Source organism: Mesoplodon mirus (assembly GCF_964341445.2).
Source record: "Mesoplodon mirus genome assembly, chromosome: 11".
Taxonomy (NCBI): Eukaryota; Metazoa; Chordata; class Mammalia; order Artiodactyla; family Ziphiidae; genus Mesoplodon; species Mesoplodon mirus.
In genome coordinates, this window is record NC_138987.1 from 69,261,403 (window position 1) to 69,286,320 (window position 24,918).

Sequence of the window (24,918 nt, forward strand, 5' to 3'; positions counted from 1 at the left end):
CACCAAAAGACAGATCATCCAGACAGAAAATTAATAAGGAAACACAAGCTTTAAATGACACAATAGACCAGATAGATTTAATTGATATTTATAGGACATTCCATCCAAAACCAGCAGATTGCACTTTCTTCTCAAGTGCACATGGAACATTCTCCAGAATAGATCATATCTTGGGTCACAAATCAAGCCTTGGTAAATTAAGAAAACTGAAATCATATCAGTCATCTTTTCTGACCACAACGCTATGAGATTAGAAATCAATTACAGGGAAAAAAGCATAAAAAACACAAACACGTGGAGGCTAAACAATACATTACTAAGTAACCAAGAGATCACTGAAGAATCAATGAGGAAATCAAAAAATACCTAGAGACAAATGAAGATGAAAACCCAATGATCCAAAACCTATGGGATGCAGCAAAAGTAGTTCTAAGAGGGCAGTTTATAGCAATACAATCCTACCTCAAGAAACAAGAAACATCTCAAATAAACAAGCTAACCTTACACCTAAAGCAATTAGAGAAAGAAGAACAAAAACCCCCAAAATTAGCAGAGGGAAAGAAATCATAAAGATCAGATCAGAAATAAATGAAAAAGAAATGAAGGAAATGCTAGCAAAGATCAATAAAACTAAAAGCTGGTTCTTTGAAAGATAAACAAAATTGATAAACCATTAGCCAGACTCATTAAGAAAAAGAGGGAGAGGGCTCAAATCAATAAAATTAGATATGAAAAAGGAGAAGTTACAATGGACACTACAGAAATACAAAGCATCCTAAGAGACTACACCAAGCAACTCTATGCCAATAAAATGGACCACATGGAAGAAATGGACAAATTTTTAGAAGGGCATAACATTCCAAGACTGAACCAGGAAGAAACAAAATATGAACAGACCAAACACAAATAATGAAATTGAAACTGTGATTAAAAATCTTCCAACAAACGGGCTTCCCTGGTGGCGCAGTGGTTGAGAGTCTGCCTGCCGATGCAGGGGACACGGGTTCGTGCCCCGGTCCAGGAGGATCCCGCATGCCGCGGAGCGGCTGGGCCCATGAGCCATGGCTGCTGAGCCTGCGCATCCAGAGGCCACAACAGTGAGAGGCCCGCATACTGCAAAAAAAAAAAAAAAATCTTCCAACAAACAAAAGTCCAGGACCAGATGGTTTCTCAGGTGAATTCTACCAAACTTTTAGGGAAGAGCTAACACCTATCCTTCTCAAACTCTTCCAAAAAACTGCAGAGGAAGGAACACTCCAAACTCATTCTATGAAGCCACAATCATTCTGATATCAAAACCAGACAGAGATACTACAAAAAAAAGAAAATTACAGACCAATATCACTGATGCATATAGATGCAAAAATCCTTAACAAAATACTAGCAAACAGAATCCAACAACACATTAAAAGGATCATACACCATGATCAAGTGGTTCTTGATCATGGATTCTTCAATATATGCAAATCAATCAATGAGATATACAATATTAACAAATTGAAGAATAAAAACCACATGATCATCTCATTAGATGCAGAAAAAGCTTTTGACAAAATTCAACACCCATTTATGATAAACACTCTCAAGAAGGTGGGCACAGAGGGAACCTACCTCAACATAATAAAGGCCACATATGACAAACCCACAACAAACATCATTCGCAATGATGAAAAACTGAATGCATCTCCTCTAAGATCAGGAAAAAGACAAGGATGTCTACTCTCACCACTATTATTCAACAGAGTTTTGGAAGTCCTAGCCATGACAGTCAGAGAAGAAAAAAGAAATAAAAGGAATATAAATTTGGAAAAGAAGAAGTAAAACTGCCACTGTTTGCAGGTGACATGATACTATACATAGATAATCCTAAATATGCCACCAGAAAACTACTAGAGCTAATCAATGAATTTGGTAAAGTAGCAGGATACAAAATTAATGCACAGAAACCTCTTGCATTCCTATACACTAACAATGAAAGATCAGAAACAGAAATTAAGGAAACAATCCCATTCACCTTTGCAACAAAAAGAATAAAATACCTAGGAATAAACTTACCTAAGGAGATAAAAGACCTGTACTCAGAAAACTATAAGACACTGATGAAAGAAATCAAAGATGACACAAACAGATGCAGAGATATACCATGTTCTCAGAGTGGAAGAATCAATATTGTGAAAATGACTATACTACCCAAAGCAATCTACAGATTCAGTGCAATCCCTATCAAATTACCAATGGCATTTTTTACAGAACTAGAACAAAAAAAACTTAAATTTGGTATGGAGACACAAAAGACCCCAAATAGCCATAGCAATCTTGATGGAAAAAAATGGAGCTGGAGGAATCAGACTCCCTGCATTCAGACTATACTACAAAGCTACAGTAATCAAGATAATATGGTACTGGGACAAAAACAGAAATATAGATCAATGGAAGAGCATACAAAGCCCAGAGATGAATCCATGCACCTATGGTCAACTAACCTATGACAAAGGAGTCAAAGATATACAATGGAGAAAAGATTGTCTCTTCAATAAGTGGTGCTGGGAAAACTGGACAGCTACATGTAAAAGAATGAAATTAGAACACTCCCTAACACCATACACAAATATAAACTCAAAATGAATTAAAGACCTAAGTGTAAGACTGAACACTATAAAACTCTTAGAGGAAAACATAGGAAGAACACTCTTTGACATAAATCACAGCAACATGTTTTTTGACCCACCTCCTATAGTAATGGAAATAAAAACAAAAATAAACAAATGGGACCTAATGAATCTTAAAAGCTTTTGCACAGCAAAGGAACCATAAACAAGATGAAGAGACAACCCTCATAATGGGGGAAAATATTTGCAAACGAATCAGCAGACAAAGGATTAATCTCCAAAATATATAAACAGCTCATGCAGCTCAATATTAAAAAAAACAAAAAAACCAATCCAAAACTGGGCAGAAGACCTAAATAGACATCTCTCCAAAGAAGACATATTAATGGCCAAGAGGCACATGAAAAGCTGCTCAACATCACTTAATTATTAGAGAAATGCAAATCAAAACTACAATGAGGTATCACCTCACACCAGTTAGAATCGGCATCTTCAGAAAATCTACAAACAGTAAGTGCTGGAGAGTATGTGGAGAAAAGGGAACCCTCTTGCACTGTTGGTGGGAATGTAAATTGATACAGCTACTATGGAGAACAGTATGGAGGTTCCTTAAAGAACTAAAAATAGAATTACCATATGACCCAGCAAGCCCACTACTGGGCATATACCCAGAGAAAACCATAATTCAAAAAGACACATGCACCCCATTTTTCACTGCAGCACTATTTACAATAGCCAAGACATGGAAGCAACCTAAATGCCCATCTACAGATGAACAGATAAAGGAGATGTGGTACATATATACAATGGATTATTACTCAGCCATAAAAAGGAATGAAATTGAGTTATTTGTAGAGTTGTGGATGGACCTAGAGACTGTCATAAAGAGTGAAGTTAGTTAGAAAGAAAAAAACAAATATTGTATATTAATGCATATATGTGGAATCTAGAAAAATGGTACAGATGAACTGGTTTGCAAGGCAGAAATAGAGACACAGATGTAGAGGACAAACGTATAGACATCAAGGGGGAAAGTTTGGTGGGGGTGGTGGTGGGATGAATTGGGAGATTGGGATTGACATGTCTCCACTAATATGTATGAAATAGGTAACTACTGAGAACATGCTGTATAAAAAATAAATAAATTAAATTAAATTAAAAAAAATTAGTATCCAACCACAGAAAGACGTAATCTTGATTAGTTCTTTGGTAGTACTCTAAAAAGACGGTCTAGAACTGCCCTTATAATCAATTGAAGTGCTTGTCTCCTACCCCTCTCAAAAAGAAAAGCAATTCTAGGCTATCTAATACATGTATACGACTTCAAAGAAACTTCATGAGGAGAGATTTCCCCTGACAGGGTTCAGTCAGTTTTTCATCTTTTAAAATACACTAAATTAAAGGGCTAATATTCCCCTTAAGGGACGCGTTTAATTTTAGAAGTATAATATACAATCTGAAAATGAGGGAATTTTAACCAACTTTCCATTAATTTATTAAATGTCTCAGAAGGCCAAGATCAAGATCCTTGCAGATAATGACTTCACAGCAGCATGCCGGCCTTATGCCTACTCTGGGAATGCCAGAAAATAATCTCCTGGAAATTTGTAGCTGTCAGTGCGACTGATGGGTTTGATGTGATTAACAAAGGAAACAACCAACTTTCCTTTTTTAAATAGTCGTTTAAGCTGTAGTCATTTTAATTCAGTTTGAACAACAGTTAAATGTTATTTTATTTATTTATAAATAAAATAAAAATACTATTTTTATTTATAATATTTTGCTTTGGAGTTATGGTTACATCAATTTAAAAAAGTGATAACTTCTGAAATCTTTTAAGAGAAGTTACTAAATTCAAAGCATCATATAGGATATTAGAGCTGGAAGGAACTTTGAAATGATGTAGTCTAGTTCCCTCATGTTACAAGTGAGGAACAGTAGCCCAAAATATTTAAAAGACCCTTCTAATTCTATCACAATGGATGTCACCTAAAATATAGTCAAATGGGCCCTTAGGGAAAGGTAAATATTAGATTGCTAATCCATGTTACTCCCAGTTTGATACCACTATTCAGCCCCTTCGCACCAAATATAATACTAAACTTACAGAAGGAGCTCTGGAACGATATTCTATTCTATTCTTACATTAGTGGGACTCAGGTCTTTAAAGATGTCAGTAAGTATTCTGACACTAAAATGAGACTATCTAAATTGCTTCGGAGACCCAGAAATTAAAAACTTATAAGTGATGAGCCTTCAAGGTAGGTACCTGCTCCCAAGCCCCAGGAAACAATCAGGGTGTAACAAGCATGAAGAAGGAGGTCCAGTAGGGAATAAAATGTGGAGGCCAACAGTTGCTCAGAAAAGGGGGACTGAGAGAGTGCATTGTGCTAATTAATGAGTTAGGTGGAGCATCTCAGCTCTCACCTCTGATACTCTGTCAAAAATCTTCACCCTTCTCCCAGGAGCCCTCACATAGCTGTTTTGGGAAATGTGAGGTTAGATAGAGAAGAATGTTGACTATGTGGAACAGGAAATTCTAGTCGGGACCTTCTTTCTGAGCGCCTACACAACCTACAGTGTCTTGGAGCTCTTCTGGCTGAAACACAAAGGTCCTGGGGTAGAGCAAGTGGCACAAACCCAAATGCCTGTGGGGAACAGGCAAGATGGGGACTTGCTGTAAGGTGTTGGTGTCAGGGAAACAATTTGGACGAATGGAAGACAATATCCCCTATCCAAGGAGGCAGCCTGAGACTCAACTCAAGCCAACAGTTACATGCAGGAATGCTGGCCCAGAGGAGTCAAACTTTTAAGAGCAGTCAGATAGTTAGATTTATTTTAAATGGAAAATCCTTATTTTTAAATGTTGAAAACTGATTCCAACTTTTAAAAAACCCTGTACAGATGTGGACCTTGAGAGAGGCAAAGCAGAGAACCCAAGGACCTCCCTGGTGGTCCAGTGGTAAAAAATCCACCTTCCAATGCAGAGGACACTGGTTCAATCCCTGGTCAGGGGACTAAGATCCCACATACCTCAGGACAACTAAGCCCGTGTGCCATAACTACTGAGCTTGCACGCCTCAACTAGAGAGCCCACGCGCTGCAAACTACAGAGCCCACATACTCTGGAACCCATGCACCACAACTACAGAGCCCATGTGCCCTGGAGCCTGTGTGCCACAACTAGAGAGAGAAAACCTGCACGCCACAACTAGAGAGAGGCCCACGAGCCTCAACGAAGAGCCTGCGTGCTGCACCGAAAGGTCCAGCATGCCTCAATGAAGATCCCGTGTGCCACAACTAAGACCCAACGCAGCCAGAAATAAATAATAAAATAAATAAATAATAAATAACTCTAAAAAAAAAAAAAAAAAAAAAAAAAGAACCCAGGAAAGCCTGCCTGGACTTCTGACCTGCAGAACTGTGAGATGATAAACAGGCACTGTTTTTAAGCCACTAGTTTGTGATATTTTACTACATAGCAATAGAAAACTAATACAGTACTAAAATCCAGTGACAACATCTACCTGAATATTGTAGAACAAACCAGATGAAATATTACATTTTCTTCTAGGCTCCTGGATGTCTAAATCATAGAAAATTTCCAAAAAGTAACCAAATACAGTTTATTGGAATGTTATAGCTTATATATACTGATTTTGGCATTTATTCTGCATGCAGTATTTAGGGTTAATTTGTAATACATATAACTAGAAAGGAATTGCATATGTAATATATAAAGAACTCATATAAATCTATAATGATGGAAGAGTTGCCTAACAGAATAAAAGAATGGATCAAAAGGCTTGAACAGAAATATCACAAAGGAGAATATCCAAATGGCCAGTAGTGAAAAGGTGCCTGACATCCTTATTTACATAAGGATGTAATTTATATTAAATTACATTATTTTTATTTAATATAATTTATATTAATATAAATTTATATTAAAGTCACATATAGGTACCACTACACACTCTCAGAATTGTTAAAATGAAAAAGATTGACAACACCAAGTGCTAGTGAGATGTAAAGGAAGAGAAACTGTTACTGAAAATGCAAATTGGTACAAGCACTTTGAAAAATTGTTTGATGCTAGGTAGTAATGTTGAGCATACATGTGACTTATGGACTAGCAACTCTACCTCTGGGTATAACCTTATAGAAATGCATACATGTTCACCAAAAGATATATACCAGAAAGTTCATCATAGCATTATTTACAAGAGTTTCAAACTGGAAAATACCCAAATGATCATCACCAAGAAAGGGATAAATTGTGATCTATTCATATAATGGACTACTACAAGAACAATGAAAAAGGATTACTGCTACAGGCAACAAAATGAGTACATCTCACAACATAGTGTTGGACAGAAGAAGCCCAATAGCAGAGAAATATACTATATGATTCCATTTACATACAGTTCAAAAATTAGGAAAATAAATCTATGGCTTAGGAAGTCAAGATAGGAGTTACATTGGTGGAAGAGATGGGGTAGCAATTGGGAGGAGGCACAGTGGGGTTTTTGGTGATGATGTTTGTGTTCTATTTCTTGACCTGGTTGGAGGATATACAAGTGAAAATTCAGCAAGCTGTACAAATAAGATTTCAACATTTTTCTCTTTGTGTATTGTACTATACTATAAAAGTTAAATTAAAAACAAATCTAATCTATTAATTTAAAATAAAAAATCTAGTTTTTAAAATTTAGGGTAATTCTCTCCTCACCTACTACTTTTATTTCCCAAATATATGACAAGTGGCTCTGAATATGTAAAAATGAATGAGTAGTGAGTAGGAATAAGAGGATTCTGCAAAAATTCATTTTTTAGATAAAAATGGAGAATGTATAAGAAAATCTACCTTTAATTACAGAAAAGTAACGTTCTAAATAAACTGCTACTTCCATATAAAAATTAGACTTCTTTTATGGAGGAAACTCTCTGGGCTTCCATTTATGATATTTTCTATGAAAATATCATAGAACTGGGGACTCACAAGGAAGTATGCTCCTAATTACTTTTAGGAGCCCTTGAAAAACTCAGTTTACAGTAAATTGAGATCATTTGGAAGAAACTGATTAGAAAATACAAATAGTGGTCAATTTACTCTTGGTACTTATGCCTGAGAAGTCATTAGTGGACATTATATATCTTGGTCATCATATTCTGGAAAAATGAAATGTAAAGCCTAGCCAAGATTCAGTTGTGGTAACACCAGTAAACCTATATACTGTTTGGTTGCAAGAGAATTAATCATCTCTTCTGAAGACTCATAACATTCAAATCCATCCCTGATAAAACAATTACTTGAAAATTACTATTTTATGTTTGCTTAGGATTGAATGTAAGTAAGGACTAGCCATACAGATGGGCAAAGATGTAATACACTTGGGCATTTCTAAGAAAAGGATAACATTTTGCTCAGTATACTTGGTTTTGCATGCTGGCTTAGTCTAGGTAAATAGAAGGAAATAGAAGGAAAGGTTTGAAGCTGAGCAGATAAATATTGAGGAAAGTCACAGGCTTATAGGAATGCAGAAAAACACCACAGGTAGATTAAAAGGTTTTGTGACTCAAAGATTTATAATGTCATTCTGCAACATAAGATGATATCATGAAGTAACTTCATTTCAAACCTACAGGATAAACATTGATATTTTGCTATATTCTATACATACCCACTTAATGATGATTAGTCATAAGAACAACTAATCTATACGTGAATGCATTGTTCAATCCACAATTATCATTAACAGCCTCCTATTATACCTAGTATACCTGAAGACTCCATATGAGGTGCAATAAAAATAAACAACAAATAGTTTATTAATGTCCCCAAGGAATCTATGGAACCTAGCGGCACAACAGAAAAACTCATCAATAACTAAGACAAGGCAAAATGTAAATACCCTCAAGAGTTGCCAAGAAAGTGATACAGGAGTTCAAAAGAAAGAGAAAACGAGAGATTGAGTAAGACAAATAAGAGCAGGATGAGGGAGGGAGGTAGATTTAAATTGGAGATTATCTATCTACCTATCTATCTAGTATATGTATTTTTTCAGAAGGTTTATACATGGGAATAGTAAATATTGGGAACAACAGTGGGAAAATTCATGACATTTTGGAGAAACATTTAGTTATCTTTCCATCTTTATTATCAAATATAATAGTTTGTAGGTTACATTTGACATCTACTAAAATGACTAAGATTACTGTTTCTTAGTAAGAAACCTTGTTTAAATTACACTACAGAGAGGGATTCTGGGTTGGTGAACGCGTGGAGATGCCGGGAGAGTGGTGCGTCTAGAGAAGGCATGGGAACTCTGCTCCCAGTCCCTGTGCCTTGCCCTATGCATCCCTTTCATCTGGCTGTTCCTGAGTTACATCATTTTCTGATCAACCGCGGACCTACTGTGTGGCTGTCAGAGTCTTGGTGCTCTGGACGGGTGTCAGGCCTGAGCCTCTGAGGTGGGAGAGGCGAGTTCAGGACACTGGTCCACCAGAGACCTCCCAGCCCCACATAATATCAAACAGCAAAAGCTCTACCAGAGATCTCCATCTCTAGGCTGAGACCCAGCTCCACTCAATGACCTGGAAGCTACAGTGCTGGACACCCTATGCCAAACAACTAGCAAGACAGGAACACAACCCCACCCATTAGCAGAAAGGCTGTTTAAATTCATACTAAGTTCACAGAAACCCCAAAACACACCACCGGATGTGGTCCTGCCCACGAAAAGACAAGATCCAGCCTCATCCAGAGAACACAGGCACCAGTCCCCTCCACCAGGAAACCTACACAACCCACTGAACCAACCTCACCCACTGGGGGCAGACACCAAAAACAACGGAAGTACGAACCTGCAGCCTGTGAAAGGAGACCCCAAACACAGTAAGTTAAGCAAAATGAGAAGACACAGAAATACACAGCAGATGAAGGAGCAAGGTAAAAACCCACCAGACCAAACAAATGAAGAGGAAACACGCAGTCTACCTGAAAAAGAATTCAGAGTGATGATGGTAAAGATGATCCAAAATCTGGGAAATAGAATGGAGAAAATACAAGAAACATTTAACAAGGACCTAGAAGAACTAAAGAGCAAACAAAGAATGATGAACAACACAGTAAATGAAATTTAAAATTCTCTAGAAGGAATAAATAGCAGAATAACTGAGGCAGAAGAACGGATAAGTGACCTTGAAGATAAAATAGTGGAAATAACTACTGCAGAGCAGAATAAAGAAAATAGAATGAAAACAATTGAGGACAGTCTCAGAGACCTCTTGGACAACATTAAACACACCAACATTCGAATTATAGGGGTCCCAGAAGAAAAAGAGAAAAAAAAAAAGGGACTGAGAAAATATTTGAAGAGGTTATAGTTGACAACTTCCCTAATATGGGAAAGGAAATAGTCAATCAAGTCGAGGAAGAACAGTCCCATACAGGATAAATCCAAGGAGAAACACACCGAGACATATATTAATCAAACTATCAAAAATTATATACAAAGAAAAAATAGTAAAAGCAGCAAGGGAAAAGTAACAAATAACGTACAAGGGAATACCCATAAGGTTAACAGCTGATCTTTCAGCAGAAACTCTGCAAGCCAGAGGGTGTGGCAGGACATATTTAAAGTCATGAAAGGGAAAAACCTAGAACCAAGATTATTCTACCCAGCAAGCATCTCATTCAGATTCAATGGAGAAATTAAAACGTTTACAGACAAGCAAAAGCTAAGAGAATTCAGCACCACCAAACCAGCTTTACAACAAATGCTAAAAGAGCTTCTCTAGGCAGGAAATACAAGCAAAAGACCTACAATAACAAACCCAAAACAATTAAGAATATGGAAATAGGAACATATATATCAATAACTACCTTAAATGTAAATGGATTAAGTGCTCCAACCAAAAGACACAGACTGGCCGAATGGATACAAAAGCAAGACCCATATATATGCTGTCTAGAAGAGACCCACTTCAGACCTAGGGACACATATAGACTGAAAGTGAGGGGATGGAAAAAGATATTCCATGCAAAGGGAAATCAAAAGAAAGCTGGAGTAGCAATTCTCATATCAGACAAAATAGACCTTAGAATAAAGACTATAACAAGAGACAAAGAAGGACACTACATAATGATCAAGGGACCAATCCAAGAAGAAGATATAACAACTGTTATATTTATGCACCCAAAACAGGAGCACCTCAATATATAAGGCAAATGCTAACAGCCATAAAAGGGGAAATTGACAGTAACACAATAATAGTAGGGGACTTTAACACCCCGCTTTCACCAATGGACAAATCATCCAAAATGAAAATAAACAAGGAAACACAAGCTTTAAATGATACATTAAACAAACTGGACTTAATTGATATTTATAGGACATTCCATCCAAAAACAACAGAATACACTTTCTTCTCAAGTACTCATGGAACATTCTCCAGGATACATCATATCTTGGGTCACAAATCAAGCCTTGGTAAAATTAAGAAAACTGAAGTCATATCAAGTACCTTTTCTGAGCAAAACACTATTAAGACCAGATGTCAGTTACAGGAAAAAAACTGTAAAAATACAAACACATGGAGACTAAACAATTCACTACTAAGTAACCAAGAGATCACTGAAGAAATCAAAGAGGAAATCAAAAAATACCAAGAAACAAATGACAAGGAAAACATGATGACCCAAAGCCTATGGGATGCAGCAAAAGCAGTTCTAAGAGGGAAGTTTATAGCAATACAGTCCTACCTCAAGAAACAAGAAACAACTCAAACAAACAACCTAACCTTACACCTAAAGCAATTAGAGAAAGAAGAAAAAAAAGCCCCAAAGTTAGCAAAAGGAAAGAAATCATAAAGATCAGAACAGAAATAAATGAAAAAGAAATGGAAACGATAGCAAATATGAATAAAACTAAAAGCTGGTTCCTTGAGAAGATAAACAAAATTGATAACCCATTAGCCAGACTCATCAAGAAAAAGTGGGAAAAGACTTAAATCAACAGAATTAGAAATTAAAAAGAAGTAACAACTGACACTGCAGAAATACAAAGGGTCATGAGAGATTACTACAAGCAACTATATGCCAATAAAATGGACAACCTGGAAGAAATGGACAAGTTCTTAGAAAAGAAGAACATTCCAAGACTGAACCACGAAGAAATAGAAAATATAAATAGACCAATCACAAGCACTGAAATTGAAACTGTGATTAAAAATCTTCCAACAAATGAAAGCCAAGGACCAGATGGCTTCACAGGCGAATTCTATCAAGCATTTAGAGAAGAGCTAACACCTATCCTTCTCAAACTCTTCCAAAATATAGCAGAGGGAGGAACACCCCCAAACTCATTCTACGAAGCCACCATCATCCTGATACCAAAGCCAGACAGAGATACTACAAAAAAAGAAAATTACAGACCAATATCACTGATGAATATGGATGCAAAAATCCTCAACAAAACACCAGCAAACCAAATCCAACAACACAAAAAAAGGATCATACACCATGATCAAGTGGGATTTATCCCAGGAATGCAAGGATTCTTCAATATACACAAATCAATCAATGTGATACACCATATTAACAAATTGAAGAATAAAAACCATTGATCATTTCAACAGATGCAGAAAAAGCTTTTGACAAAATTCAACACCCATTTATGATAAAAACCATCCAGAAAGTAGGCATAGAGGGAACTTACCTCAACATAATAAAGGCCTTATGTGACAAACCCACAGCCAACATCGTTCTCAATGGTGAAAAACTGAAACCATTTCCACTAAGATCAGGAACAAGACAAGGTTGCCCACTCTCACCACTCTTATTCAACATAGTTTTGGAAGTTTTAGCCACAGCAATCAGAGACGGAAAAGAAATAAAAGGAATCCAAATCAGAAAAGAAGAAGTACAACTGTTACTGTTTGCAGACGACATGATACTATACATAGAGAATCCTAAAGATGCTACCAGAAAACTACTAGAGTTAGTCAATGAATTTGGTAAAGTAGCAGGATATAAAATTAATGCACAGAAATCTCTTGCATTCCTATACACTCATGATGAAAAATCTGAAAGAGAAATTAAGGAAACACTTGCATTTACCATTGCAACAAAAAGAATAAAATACTTAGGAATAAACCTACGTAAGGAGACAAAAGACCTGTATGCAGGAAACTATAAGGCACTGATGAAAGAAAGTAAAGATGATACAAACAGATACAAACAGATGGAGAGATATACCATGTTCTTGGATTGGAGGAATCAACATGGTGAAAATGACTATACTACCCAAAGCAATCTACAGATTCAATGCAATCCCTATCAAACTACCAATGGCATTTTTCACGGAGCTAGAATAAAAAATTACACAATTTGTATGGAAACATAAAAGACCCCAAATAGCCAAAGCAATCTTGAGAAAGAAAAGCGGAGCTGGAGGAATCAGCCTCCCTGACTTCAGACTACACTACAAAGGTACAGTAATCAAGACAGTATGGTACTGGCACAAAAACAGAAATATAGATCAATGGAACAGGATAGAAGGCCCAGAGGTAAACCCCCACACATATGGTCACCTTATCTTGGATAAAGGAGGCAAGACTATACAATGGAGAAAAGGCAGCCTCTTCAATAAGTGGTGCTGGGAAAACTGGACAGCTACATGCAAAAGAATGCAATTAGAACACTCCCTAACACCATACACAAAAATAAACTCAAAATGGATTAACATCCTAAATGTAAGGCCAGACACTGGAAAACTCTTAGAGGGAAACAGAGACAGAACACTCTATGACATAAATCACAGCAAGATCCTTTTTGACCCACCTCCTAGAGAAATGGAAATAAAGACAAAAATAAACACATGGGACCTAATGAAACTTAAAAGCTTTTTCACAGCAAAGGAAACCATAAACAAGATGAAAAGACAACCCTCAGTATGGGAGAAAATAAGTGCAAATGAAGCAACTGACAAAGGATTAATCTCCAAAATATACAAGCAGCTCACGCAGCTCAATATCAAAAAAACAAACAACCCAATCCAAAAATGGGCAGAAGACCTAAATCGACATTTCTCCAAAGAAGGTATACAGATTGCCAACAAACACATGAAAGGATGCTCAACATCACTAATCATTAGAGAAATGCAAATCAAAACTACAATGAGGTATCACCTCACACCAGTCAGAATGGCCATCATCAAAAAATACAGACAATAAATGCTGGAGAGGGTGTGGAGAGAAGGGAACCCTCTTGCACTGTTGGTGGGAATGTACATTGATACAGCCACTATGGAGAACAGTATGGAGGTTCCTTAAAAAACTAAAAATAGAACTACCACACGACCAAGCAATCCCACTACTGGGCATATACCCTGAGAAAACCATAATTCAAAGAGTCATGTACCACAGTGTTCATTGCAGCTCTATTTACAATAGCCAGGACACAGAAGCAACCTGAGTGTCCATCGACAGATGAATGGATAAAGAAGATGTGCCACATATATACAGTGGAATATTACTCAGCCATAAAGAGAAACAAAATTGAGTTATTTGTAGTGAGGTGGATGGACCTAGAGTCTGTCATTCGGAGTGAAGTAAGTCAGAAAGAGAAAAACAAATACCGTATGCTAACACATATATATGGAATAAAAAAAAAGGTTCTGAAGAACCTAGGGACAGGAGTAAAGACACAGACATAGAGAATGGACTTGAGGACATGGGGAGGGGGAAGGGTAAGCTGGACGAAGTGAGAGAGTGGCATGGACATATATACACTACCAAATGTAAAATAGATAGCTAGTGGGAAGCAGTCGCACAGCACAGGGAGATCAGCTTGGTGCTTTGTGTTCACCTAGAGGGGTGGGATAGGGAGGGTGGGAGGCAGACGCAAAAGGGAGGAGATATGGGGATATATGTGTATGTATAGCTGATTCACTTTGTTATAAAGCAGAAACTAACACACCATTGTAAAGCAGTTATACTCCAATAAGTATGTTAAAAAAATAAAGGGTACAAACTTTCAGCTAGAAGATGAATAAGGTCTGAGGATCTAACGTAAAAATTGTGACTGTAGTTGATAACACTGTATTGTATAATATGCTAAGAGTGTAGCATCTTTACACAATGTATGTGTATATCAAATTATCACGATGCACACTTTAAATATATCTTACAGATCTGTCAATTACACCTTAATAAAGCTGAAATAAAAACAAAACAAAAACAAAAAATTACACTACAGTCATTCTTGTTTAATACGGCCAACAAGAAATCAATAGTAACCAAAAGCCCTCCCCCAGTCTTCCTATGGAAGAAAAAATCATAAAATAAATAATTATTAGAGAATCGTGTAAGTTTTAAAAATCCTGAGTAAATTATGTCAGCACAGATTTGGTACCATCTGTACCCCTTGACTCTGTAACACAGGCCTAAGGACTGATATTCAGAATGATGTCCTTTATAACTGTATGTGCCTCTACCAAAGACTGAAGTATCTTTAATATATATTCTCAAAAACATTATTTAGAAATATTTTCAGCTAAAGTTTAAGCAAAGTAAGTATTCTGATGAATTTTAGGAAATAAAGCCATCCAGAACACATCATTTTTCATTCTTTCTACTGAGGACTCAATGTTGTCACAGAATAATGCCTCAGCTGCTGCTTAATCCAGGGTAATGGGAGACCTGAGGTTCATTTTAGGGAAGTGGAGCATGGAAACCGTGAACTTTAATTCCCTGGTAGTCAACAAAAGTTTAGTTTAGTTATGATAAACACTTTAAATGTATTCACTCGCTTAATCTTTTCATCAATCCTTTGAAGAAGTACTGTTATCATCCTTATATTAGAGATGAGAAAGTTGAAGCTTGGAGAGGCTAAGTAACTTGTTCAAGGTCAACAGACAGCCAAGATTGAAAAACCAAGTTTGTCTGACTCCAAAAGGCACTACATTTTACTAAAGTTATTGTTTTCAGAACTTTTGCCCTGTGATGTTCAAGCTTTCCTTATATTTTATGTTATTTGGCTTCTAACATCAGGGCTCTGAGACCCAGTCATTTGGTAGTACATTTCAACAATAATGAAGTGGAGGGTTTTTTCCCTATAAACATTTAAAATAATTAGTTCATATTTATTGAACACATATTATGGGCCAAACACCACATATGCATTAACTCTTTTTCTCCTCACAGCAACTTGTGAATGTGGTAGTATAATTACCACCGTTTTACAAAGGAAAAATCTGGCCTCCAGGACTCCACACTCTGCCTTGGTTCTCTGTCTCCATCACTTGATGTTCCTTCTCAATTTATTTCAAAGGTTCCTCATCACCTTTCTGATTGGTCACTATTGGAGAGACCCAGAGCTCTATCCTTGGGCCTTGCTTTTCTCTGTCCACGCTTACTTCCCTAAGGTGCCTCATGGTTTTAAGGTCCATCTCTGTGCTGATGATTAAAAAATTTATACCTCCTGCCCTAACCTCTGCACTAAATTCCAGGCTTAATGACCCATCTGTATACTCCATACCTCCACTTGGATGATGGATAGACACCTCAAACATAACATATCCAAAACTGAACTCTTACTTTTCCCCCAGACCTATTCCTACCAGTCTTATCTCAATAAATTTTCTTTAAAATTTTAACAAAGACTAAATTCAACTTTAGTTAATAAAATTGATAGTTTCAATAGCTTTCCCAGATTACTGAATTTGCTAAAATTTGTGATCTGAGATTTACTAGAAAATATATCTCATTCCAGTGATGAGATATCAATATCTCTGTACAGACACACACGTTTCCTACAAAATAATTTGTGTACTTTTAATAGCATATAAATAAAATCAATATTTATATTTATGATTATAGATACACACATGCTTCCTAAGATATAATGTGACATAATTTTAATAGTATGTAAATAAATGAAGGTATTAAAAGTAAAATAATGCAACAGGAATGTCCAAGTGGCAAATGAAAAGGTGCTTCATATCATTATTCATCCTGGAAATATACATTCAATCTACCATGGGATATCACTACATACCCATAAGAATAGTTAACAGACTGAGAATACCAAGTGCTGGCGAGGACGTGAAGTAAGGAAAATTCTCATATGTGTGGCATCTATTACTTTCATCATCTGCTTTGGGAAAGTGCCATTCTTTGTCTTGTTCTGTTCAACACACATTCCTTCCTGCCCTGCCAAAGAGCAGAGGGTACACTATATCCCTGGACATAGTGATTACTGCAGTGGTCAGCATTTGCTCCAAGCTAAGTCACTCAGCATCTTTTAGAGGAGATTCAGTTTCATTTCTTTTTCTGGCATTATGAACTCACAACATAATATAGACCTGTGGCTGCCTGGGACCATCTGGTCATGACACAAAGAGAGTCTTTCCCAGGCAAAGAGAACTGAGAGACAGAACACCTGTGATATTACTGAGCTTCTTCTGAAGCCAGGATATATCTTGACTCCCCACTTTCGCAAGCTAATCAATTCCCTCTTTATTCTAAATTGGTTTCTGCCATTTGTACCTGATGGCATCTTCATATACTAATGATCTATTGCTCCTCATTTTCCTAATTCAAGACCTTAAGCTTTCTATTGCATTTTTTCACCTATTTAGCTTTATCTAGGAGTGACAGAAAGGTGTCTCAATGGAGGTCCATGAACTTTAAGTTTTATACATTCTTTCATAATTTTATTTCCTTTGTACTTCTAAATATCTCCTGGCTTCCTTTAAAGATAAATAGCTTTTTAACTTTAAAAGTTTAATTATTGAGGATTTTTATATCCCAATGAGCTCGACAGGGTAAATATCATTATTCTTATTTTATACAAGTAAAAGATGATACGAAGAAATGAAATCATTGAGTCTAATATCTAGGGAGATTGGTAAAAGGAAAGGTTAGTTAATATTTGATGAACAATAATTCTAATTGAAAGTATCCTATATTCTGATTTTCTAAGGTACCATTTTTACTTCTTTCCACAAATCGTCATTCTCAATTATCTGACCTTATCTATACCTAATCCCATTTTAACCCTGTTTTAGAAAAATAGGATTGAAACAAGCAAGAAGGATATAACAGAGAGAAAGGATAATAATTACAGGGGAATACTGAAAACAATCCAAGTAAGATGATTAGAATAAAGAAGGGTATTGACAAGTGAGAAACCGAGAACAGAGTCTAAAAAAAATAATTGGGAGGCTAGAAAGGGAAGGAGAAAGAAAGGAAGACAGAGCATGAGGAACACAGTGGGAGAGAAAAGGCTGAGAGCAAGTAACCAAGTGCAAGAAAGCTGAATGGAAGAAAAGAGAGAAAAAGGAATTTAAAAAGACATAAAAAACCCAAATCAAAGTTTGCTCATTTGCTGTATAAAGTTAGCAAAACTTAGAATAATACAATAAATGTAGTATGCAGATAAATAAGTTTCCAAAAATGTGTCTTTTTATGACAATAAGAGCTCTTATACTAAGACTTTAAATTCAAAAGTCCTATACTGAAATCTGGTGTGAAACTAGATACAATCAGACTAGCTAGCCCAGATGTCGAGTCCAGTATATTTAACAGCTTAAGGTATGATTTAAAAAATCAGTAGGCATGTGATAGATTCTTTATTATATAATCCAGGGATATTAGGTAACTTTAGAAAAAATTAATATTTATATCCTAAGAAAAATACTAGATCCAAATTAAAAAAAAAGGAACTTTGATACATCAGAAAGGGCAAATAAACTACTAAGAAGAATTTTTACAAAAAACTGATAAGAACTAATATCCTTAAAATACAAATAGTTACACAAATCAATAAAAAAAAAAAAACTAAGAGCACCTCCAATAGAAAAATGAATACAGGGCATAAGCAGACAATAGGAGATGAAAATGGCTAGTGTTCATGTGAAAAAACATTTAGTTGTGCTAGAAATTTTTTTTAAAAAGTAAACTAAAATATAAATGCAATTTTTACTTAACAAATCAGAAAGATTAAAACCAATACTATTTAATGTTGTATCTGGTGCTCTGTTGAGACAGGTACACTTAAAACATCGCTGGTAGTAATATATTATAAAATAGTATAACTTTCTGGAGGACAATTGGAATTATGTATCAAATATTTAAAAAAGAAATATGCCCTTCGACTTAATGAAGTCAGATACACAGACAAAGATTTGGGTAAAAGGATATTCATTCCAGTTATCTATAATAGCAGTCTGTTGGGAAATGGTTATATAAATACAGAATTTATTTTTGGGTGTGGTATAAAGTAGATTAATTGAATTTTTTCCCATGTGGCTAACTAATTGACCCAGTATCATTTACTGACTAGCTCAACCATTCCCCACTGATGTAAGACTACACCTCTGCTTACATATCTGTAGTGGTCTGTGGCATTCGATTCTCTTCCACTGGGTTCTTTATTACCTCATGTAAATATTACATCGACTTAATGGCACAATTTTAGAATGAGTCTTGATATTGGGTAGAACAAGTTTCTCTGCTTTCATATTGTTTCAAAAACATTTTGGCTGTTTTCCCTCCCACTTTTCTTACTCCGTATACGTTTTAGAAACAGCTTATTGAAGTCCTCCAAAGATCCTTCTGGGATTCTGAATAGAATTTATGGATGCATTTGAAAGAAATGATGTATTTTAGATATGAAGACTTCCCACCCAAGTTCATGATGTAGGTCTTCATTTATTTAAGTATTCTTTATGTATATGCATATCTGTATCTATATCAATATCTATATCTAATGGGAAGATACAACTTTTGTTATATTTATTCCTTATAGGAACCTTATTATTTTATTGTTATTATAAATGGTATATTAAAAATTAACTTTCTGGTTTTGGCTGGTATATAGAAATGTAACTGATTTTTGTATACTGATCTTATATCTAGCAACTTAGAGAAACTTTTAATGAGTTTCCTTCCTGATGGCACTTTCCCCTATATTAGGGGGATATGAGAACTCTGAGGTATGAAAACTGTCAGGCATGATTCAGAATGTGAATGTGAGTAGGGAAGAAGGAAGACAGGTGAGTCATCCTCTCCCCTCCTGACTCTGGTAATAATGAGATATGGAGGGCTCTCGTCTGAAATGGTGTCCATCCCCGGGGGGGAGCCCTTGTCTCTCTGAGGTGGGCTGCTCAGAACTTACAAACTGTTGCTGTATTTAGTTTGGGAACTGGTTCCTTCTCATCCTTCAGGTTTTAGCCTACCTGTCACCTCTTCACTGACTCCTGATTGGCATCTGTCAACCCTCACCTGTGCCTGCCCTTATTCCCTATTACAGAATCCAGTTCATGCCTTTCATGGTAGGTAATGATCACTTTCTGAGTGTTTATTTGTTTGGTCATGTTCCTGTTTACTGTCTCTCCTCCTTGTCAATTGCAAACTTCATAAGAGCAGAGACCAGGTCTGTTTTGTATATTTCTGTACTCTTGGTACCTGTCACTTAGCTTAAATATTAAAAAAATACATTTGTAGACTGAATGAGTTAAATATGTCAAATATCTGCTTCAATTTTTTTTTTTTGTTTTTTTTGTGGTACGCGGGCCTCTCACTGTTGTGGCCTCTCCCATTGCAGAGCACAGGCTCCGGATGTGCAGGCTCAGCGGCCATGGCTCATGGGCCCAGCTGCTCCACATGTGGGATCTTTCCGGACTGGGGCACGAACCTGCATCCCCTGAATCGGCAGGTGGACTCCCAACCACTGTGCCACCAGGGAAGCCCTGCTTCAATTTTTATGTTAATAATTAATTGGATCATCAGTTAAAATATATCTTACTTGTATAATTTTATTTTATCTTCCTAACTGCCTTTTAAAATAGGCACTGCTGATCTCCATGTGACAAATGAGGTAATTAAGGCACAGGGAAATAAGTAACATGGTCCAAACTAATAGCTAGAAATCAGTAGAATTGAAAACAGAACCCAAATCATCTAACTCAAAAGCCACACAAAACAATAAAAAAGAGAAAGAAAAAAGGGAGAAAGAGAAGACAAGAGAAAGGAAGAATAGAGGGAGGAAAGTTCATTCATTCCTGACCTTTCCATCTTAAGGGCATATCATACCACTTATTCTGCTAAGAACTCCTTAACTCACACTTTAAGTCTTTTAGGAAGCCTCATACCTCTCAAACACATTTCAGGCCAGTAGACAGATTAAGAATACATTCAAGCAACACTGTTCTACGTGAATCATATAGAGCGGGAAATAAAGGAGTTTGCAGTTACAGAATAAGTGTTTTTTTCTTGGCTACATTTTACCAGGACAAAACTTGCTGGTAAAGTCAGGCACACAATCAAGTCTGATAATTGTAAGAAGTATTTACAACATGATTTAAGTTTCAATTTCAGGTTCCAATTCATTCTCTCATAATTTATCTGCCTTAGTCAACTTTACACAAAACTTTGGCTCTCTCTTCACATTGAAAAGCCACGTGTGAATATCTTTCCAGTTGTACTACAGTTGAGAGGGTAGAAATAGAATTACTTTCTATTGGAATCATTATTTCAAGAAAGAATATTGTACTCAACTTTCATTTTAATCAATGATACTATTTGTCCCCTTTCCTTTCTTTGTCTCTAAGTCTGATGATAAAATGGTAATTTCCATTAATTCTGATCAGCTGGCTTCACTCTGTGTTGTAACAAGAAGGAAAGGAATCCCCTACTGTTTCCAGTCTCCATGTAGTAAAAGAAAAAGTACTAGCCCCTGAGTTAATAATACCACTTCTGTGATTTGGAGGGGGAAAACACTTTCCTGCCAAAGCGTAATCCATGTATAAGAGCTGATTGCTAGGTGAAACACACTGACAGAATGAGATGTTATCATAGACTCTATCAACACAAGAATTCAAAATCGCTGAGAAGTACTTCTCACCTCTTTCTGAACTCAAACAGAGTAATATGGTATTGATGAAATTCTGTCTGCTACAGGAGGACATAACAGTTCATTCTTAATCCAAAGTGGTTTATCAGGGATGGACAGTGACAGGATGTAGAGCTTAGTTAGAGATCCCAACCTCAGGATCCAACATACCCATGACCGAGACATCATATTCGATCAGCAGCGTCGCTTCTTGTCCACACTGTTTGAGAATACTCATGGCCTCAGCATGTGTGGTTCCAAGAAGCCGAATTCCATCCACACTGAGCAACCTATCACCAGGTTTGATTGTGCCCTCTCTGAAGGGAGAATAAAGAAATAGTCATTAATTTAGCATCATGGGGCTTAGCATTAATAGTCACTTAGCCAAAGAGGCTCTTCCAAACACATTCTACCATCTATCCCATTTGCATTTCCTTTTAAGCATCAAGTGTGACATTCAGAGAGTAAAGAGGTAACCCTGACCAGAAAGTTGCTGCAATATGAAAATCAGTAATAAGAAAATAACCACACATTAGCAAATAACCAGGTCACCCACGATGAACTCTTGGGGTGTAAAAGTAATAAAGGCACACTTTCTCTTTTCTAGGTTTTTGCCAAAATGTCTAAAATTGATTTATTAGAGCCCAGGAAATAGCACTCACCTATTTTCCCAAAGCCAGGTGAGCAGAAAAGTCTGCTGATTTCATTCAATTTATCACCAGTGAACCCAAGCTGGATAGGGAATGCTGGTGAAAAATTTCCCTAGTCTGTCAATTTTCCTACTGATTTATAAGGCCATTTGACAATCATTAAATTGATTCAGTCTCACATTCAATGGAAAAGGCAGGCAAATACTATTCTCCCTTCTGTGGCCATAGACACTCAAGGCACTGGGAGAAGATGCCTCAGGACAGTAATGACACCATTAAAATGTAGCCAGAGAGGCTACCAGATTATAACCCTCCTGCCTCAGGGAGGGTCAATGAAGATAAGAAAATCAGATGCAGGGATTACAAGTTTAGGATTTGGAAAGAATAAAAATGCTGTCTTAAATATCTTTCACCCAGCAACTCTATGTATTTTGACTCTACATTTTTATCTTAAATTCTTAGATGTCCTTTAGTCCTCCATTAATTTGGTAATACATTGCTCACAAACTAGTAGCCTGCTCCTGACATTTCTGTCAACTCCAACTCTAAAATGTTACTAAGAAATAGAAATACTCTCATTTGCTTCAGGAAGAATAATTCACAAGAAAAGGCAGGAGAAGGAAAAAAACCAGCAAAATTTCCTTGGAAATTTTGACTTTGTATTATCCTCTGCAAAGGCAAATATACTTTAGTGCAGAGGAGAATCCAGCATCTTCATATTTTCTCATTTTATATTAAACATTGACTTAAAAAAACAAACTGAGCTAACAGTATGAGCTTTGAAGGAAAATAAATCTGAATTTCTATCCTAGCTGGCAAGTCATTTAACCGTACTGGGCCTCAGTTTTGTCACTTGTAAATCTGGATAAAAATACCTGATTTAGTGGGTAGTTGTGAAGATAAAATAAGATAATGTCTGCCAAGTACTGAGCATAGTTCCTGGCCCATGGCGGTCACTCAACAAGCAGTATTTATTACTATTATTACTATTTTGAGTGCTTAAGAAAGGTTTTTAAAAATCCATCCTAGGCTGAAACATAGTGCAGAGTCAGGGGTAATCAGTGCGTTTTCTTCCTCTCCTTCAACTATGTCTAGTGGCAGGCATTGTGTTCCCTACCGTCATGGAGCAGACTTTCGCTGTGGGAAATTAATACAGAGACAAGCATCTCTTGAGACATCTAAGTTGTGAGTTTACTTGGGACCCCCAAGGCTTATTGTAGGAAAGCTGAAGGAGCTTCTTTCAGATCTTCAAATTAGCCAGGAAGAGAATGCTCTAAACACTAACACTGACAATATTCCTTCCCTTTTACTAAAAGTCGCTTCTATTCTGACATACATAATCATCATCAAAGGGTGATAATCATGATAAGGACGTTGGCAATAGTAAGAGTCAGAGAACACCACCACCTGTCTTTTCAGGTTAGGATATTACCAACTGGAGAGGATGCATTTCAAGGACCTGCTGTTAAAGGGCCAGCTGCCTTTTTTTTTTTATAATTAATTTTTATTGGAGTATAGCTGCTTTACAATGTTGTGTTAGTTTCTACTGTACAGCAAAGTGAATCAGCTATACATATATATATATATATATATATCCCCTCTTTTTTGGATTTCCTTCCAGTATGAAAGGCCTCCTTCAAGGCACCATAAATCTCTAATCTTTGATAAAACAAAGAACCTTGAAAGGTACGCATTATCATCTACATTTTACAGTTGGAGGGAACTGAGCTTAGAACTGTTAAGTCATCTGCCAAAAACATAGGGGAGCAAGCATTGAACCTGGAGTCAAACTTTCTTCTGATTCTGCAGCCTGAACTTTTTTGTTTTCACATTCCAACATATTTACTTAATACCTATCTGTTACTATGAAATTTCTAATTCATCAACTTCTATGCCAAAGTCCCCAGCTTTATTTAATCTATTTGGATAGTGACACAGAAAGATGAAGTTTACCTGTCAGCAGGCCCTCCAGGACGAACACATGTTATTACAACTGGACGAGATTTATTTCTATCATCATGTGCTCCCCCTAGCAAAGAAAAGGAATACGGCTCACAAAATGCTCTCATTGCTGCCATTAAAAAATTCACTTACAAAATGCCAGCTGAGAAACCGAAACAAATTTTATTGTTGTATGGAGGAATACATATAATGTTTCCTTCTGGCACATAATAGACTTAAAAATCTTATTCATTTTATATAGAATATATTGTTGAAGTCAACATTTCTGCTCCTCTCAATAAATATATGGCTGTAATCGGGGTGAGATACAAAATGTTTAACAACTACTGTGATAAGAGCATCAAATAATTATAAATACTAGCCCAATTAGAACAGCTGCTGGTTATAAACAAAGTGTAGGTGGGTATATTTGGTGTCAATCAACCTGGGCTGTTATACTGGTGAGTCTACAACCTGACATGAAGCAAAAACTAAAGGAAAAAAAATCCAAATATTAAAAAAAAGAAAAATTCAAGTGGCTGAAGTGGCCTCCATTAAAAACGGGGTGTTCAAAATATTTGTGCATTCTAAAAGCACTACATATTTAGTACCGACCACATTTTTTTTAACATTTTTATTGGAGTATAATTGCTTTACAGTGGTGTGTTAGTTTCTGCTTTATAACAGAGTGAATCAGTTATACATATATATATATATCCCCATATCGCTTCCCTCTTGTGTCTCCCTCCCACCCTCCCTATCCCACCCCTCTAGGTGGTCACAAAGCACCGAGCTGATCGCCCTGTGCTATGTGGCT

At 36.5% G+C, this 24,918-nt stretch overlaps 1 protein-coding gene across 11 annotated transcripts in view; it reads right to left on the reverse strand.

The window, feature by feature from the left end:
- GRIP1 (glutamate receptor interacting protein 1) overlaps window positions 1-24,918 on the reverse strand; it is a gene marked incomplete at its 5' end in the record, with an annotated part of 699,088 nt that overhangs the window by 132,058 nt on the left and 542,112 nt on the right. For all 11 annotated transcript variants that reach the window (XM_082635788.1, XM_082635796.1, XM_082635794.1 and 8 more), the window contains 2 exons: window positions 21,682-21,827; window positions 24,114-24,189. In XM_082635788.1, the coding sequence (XP_082491914.1) occupies window positions 21,682-21,827; window positions 24,114-24,189 (222 nt within the window). The remainder of the gene's footprint in view (window positions 1-21,681; window positions 21,828-24,113; window positions 24,190-24,918) is intronic.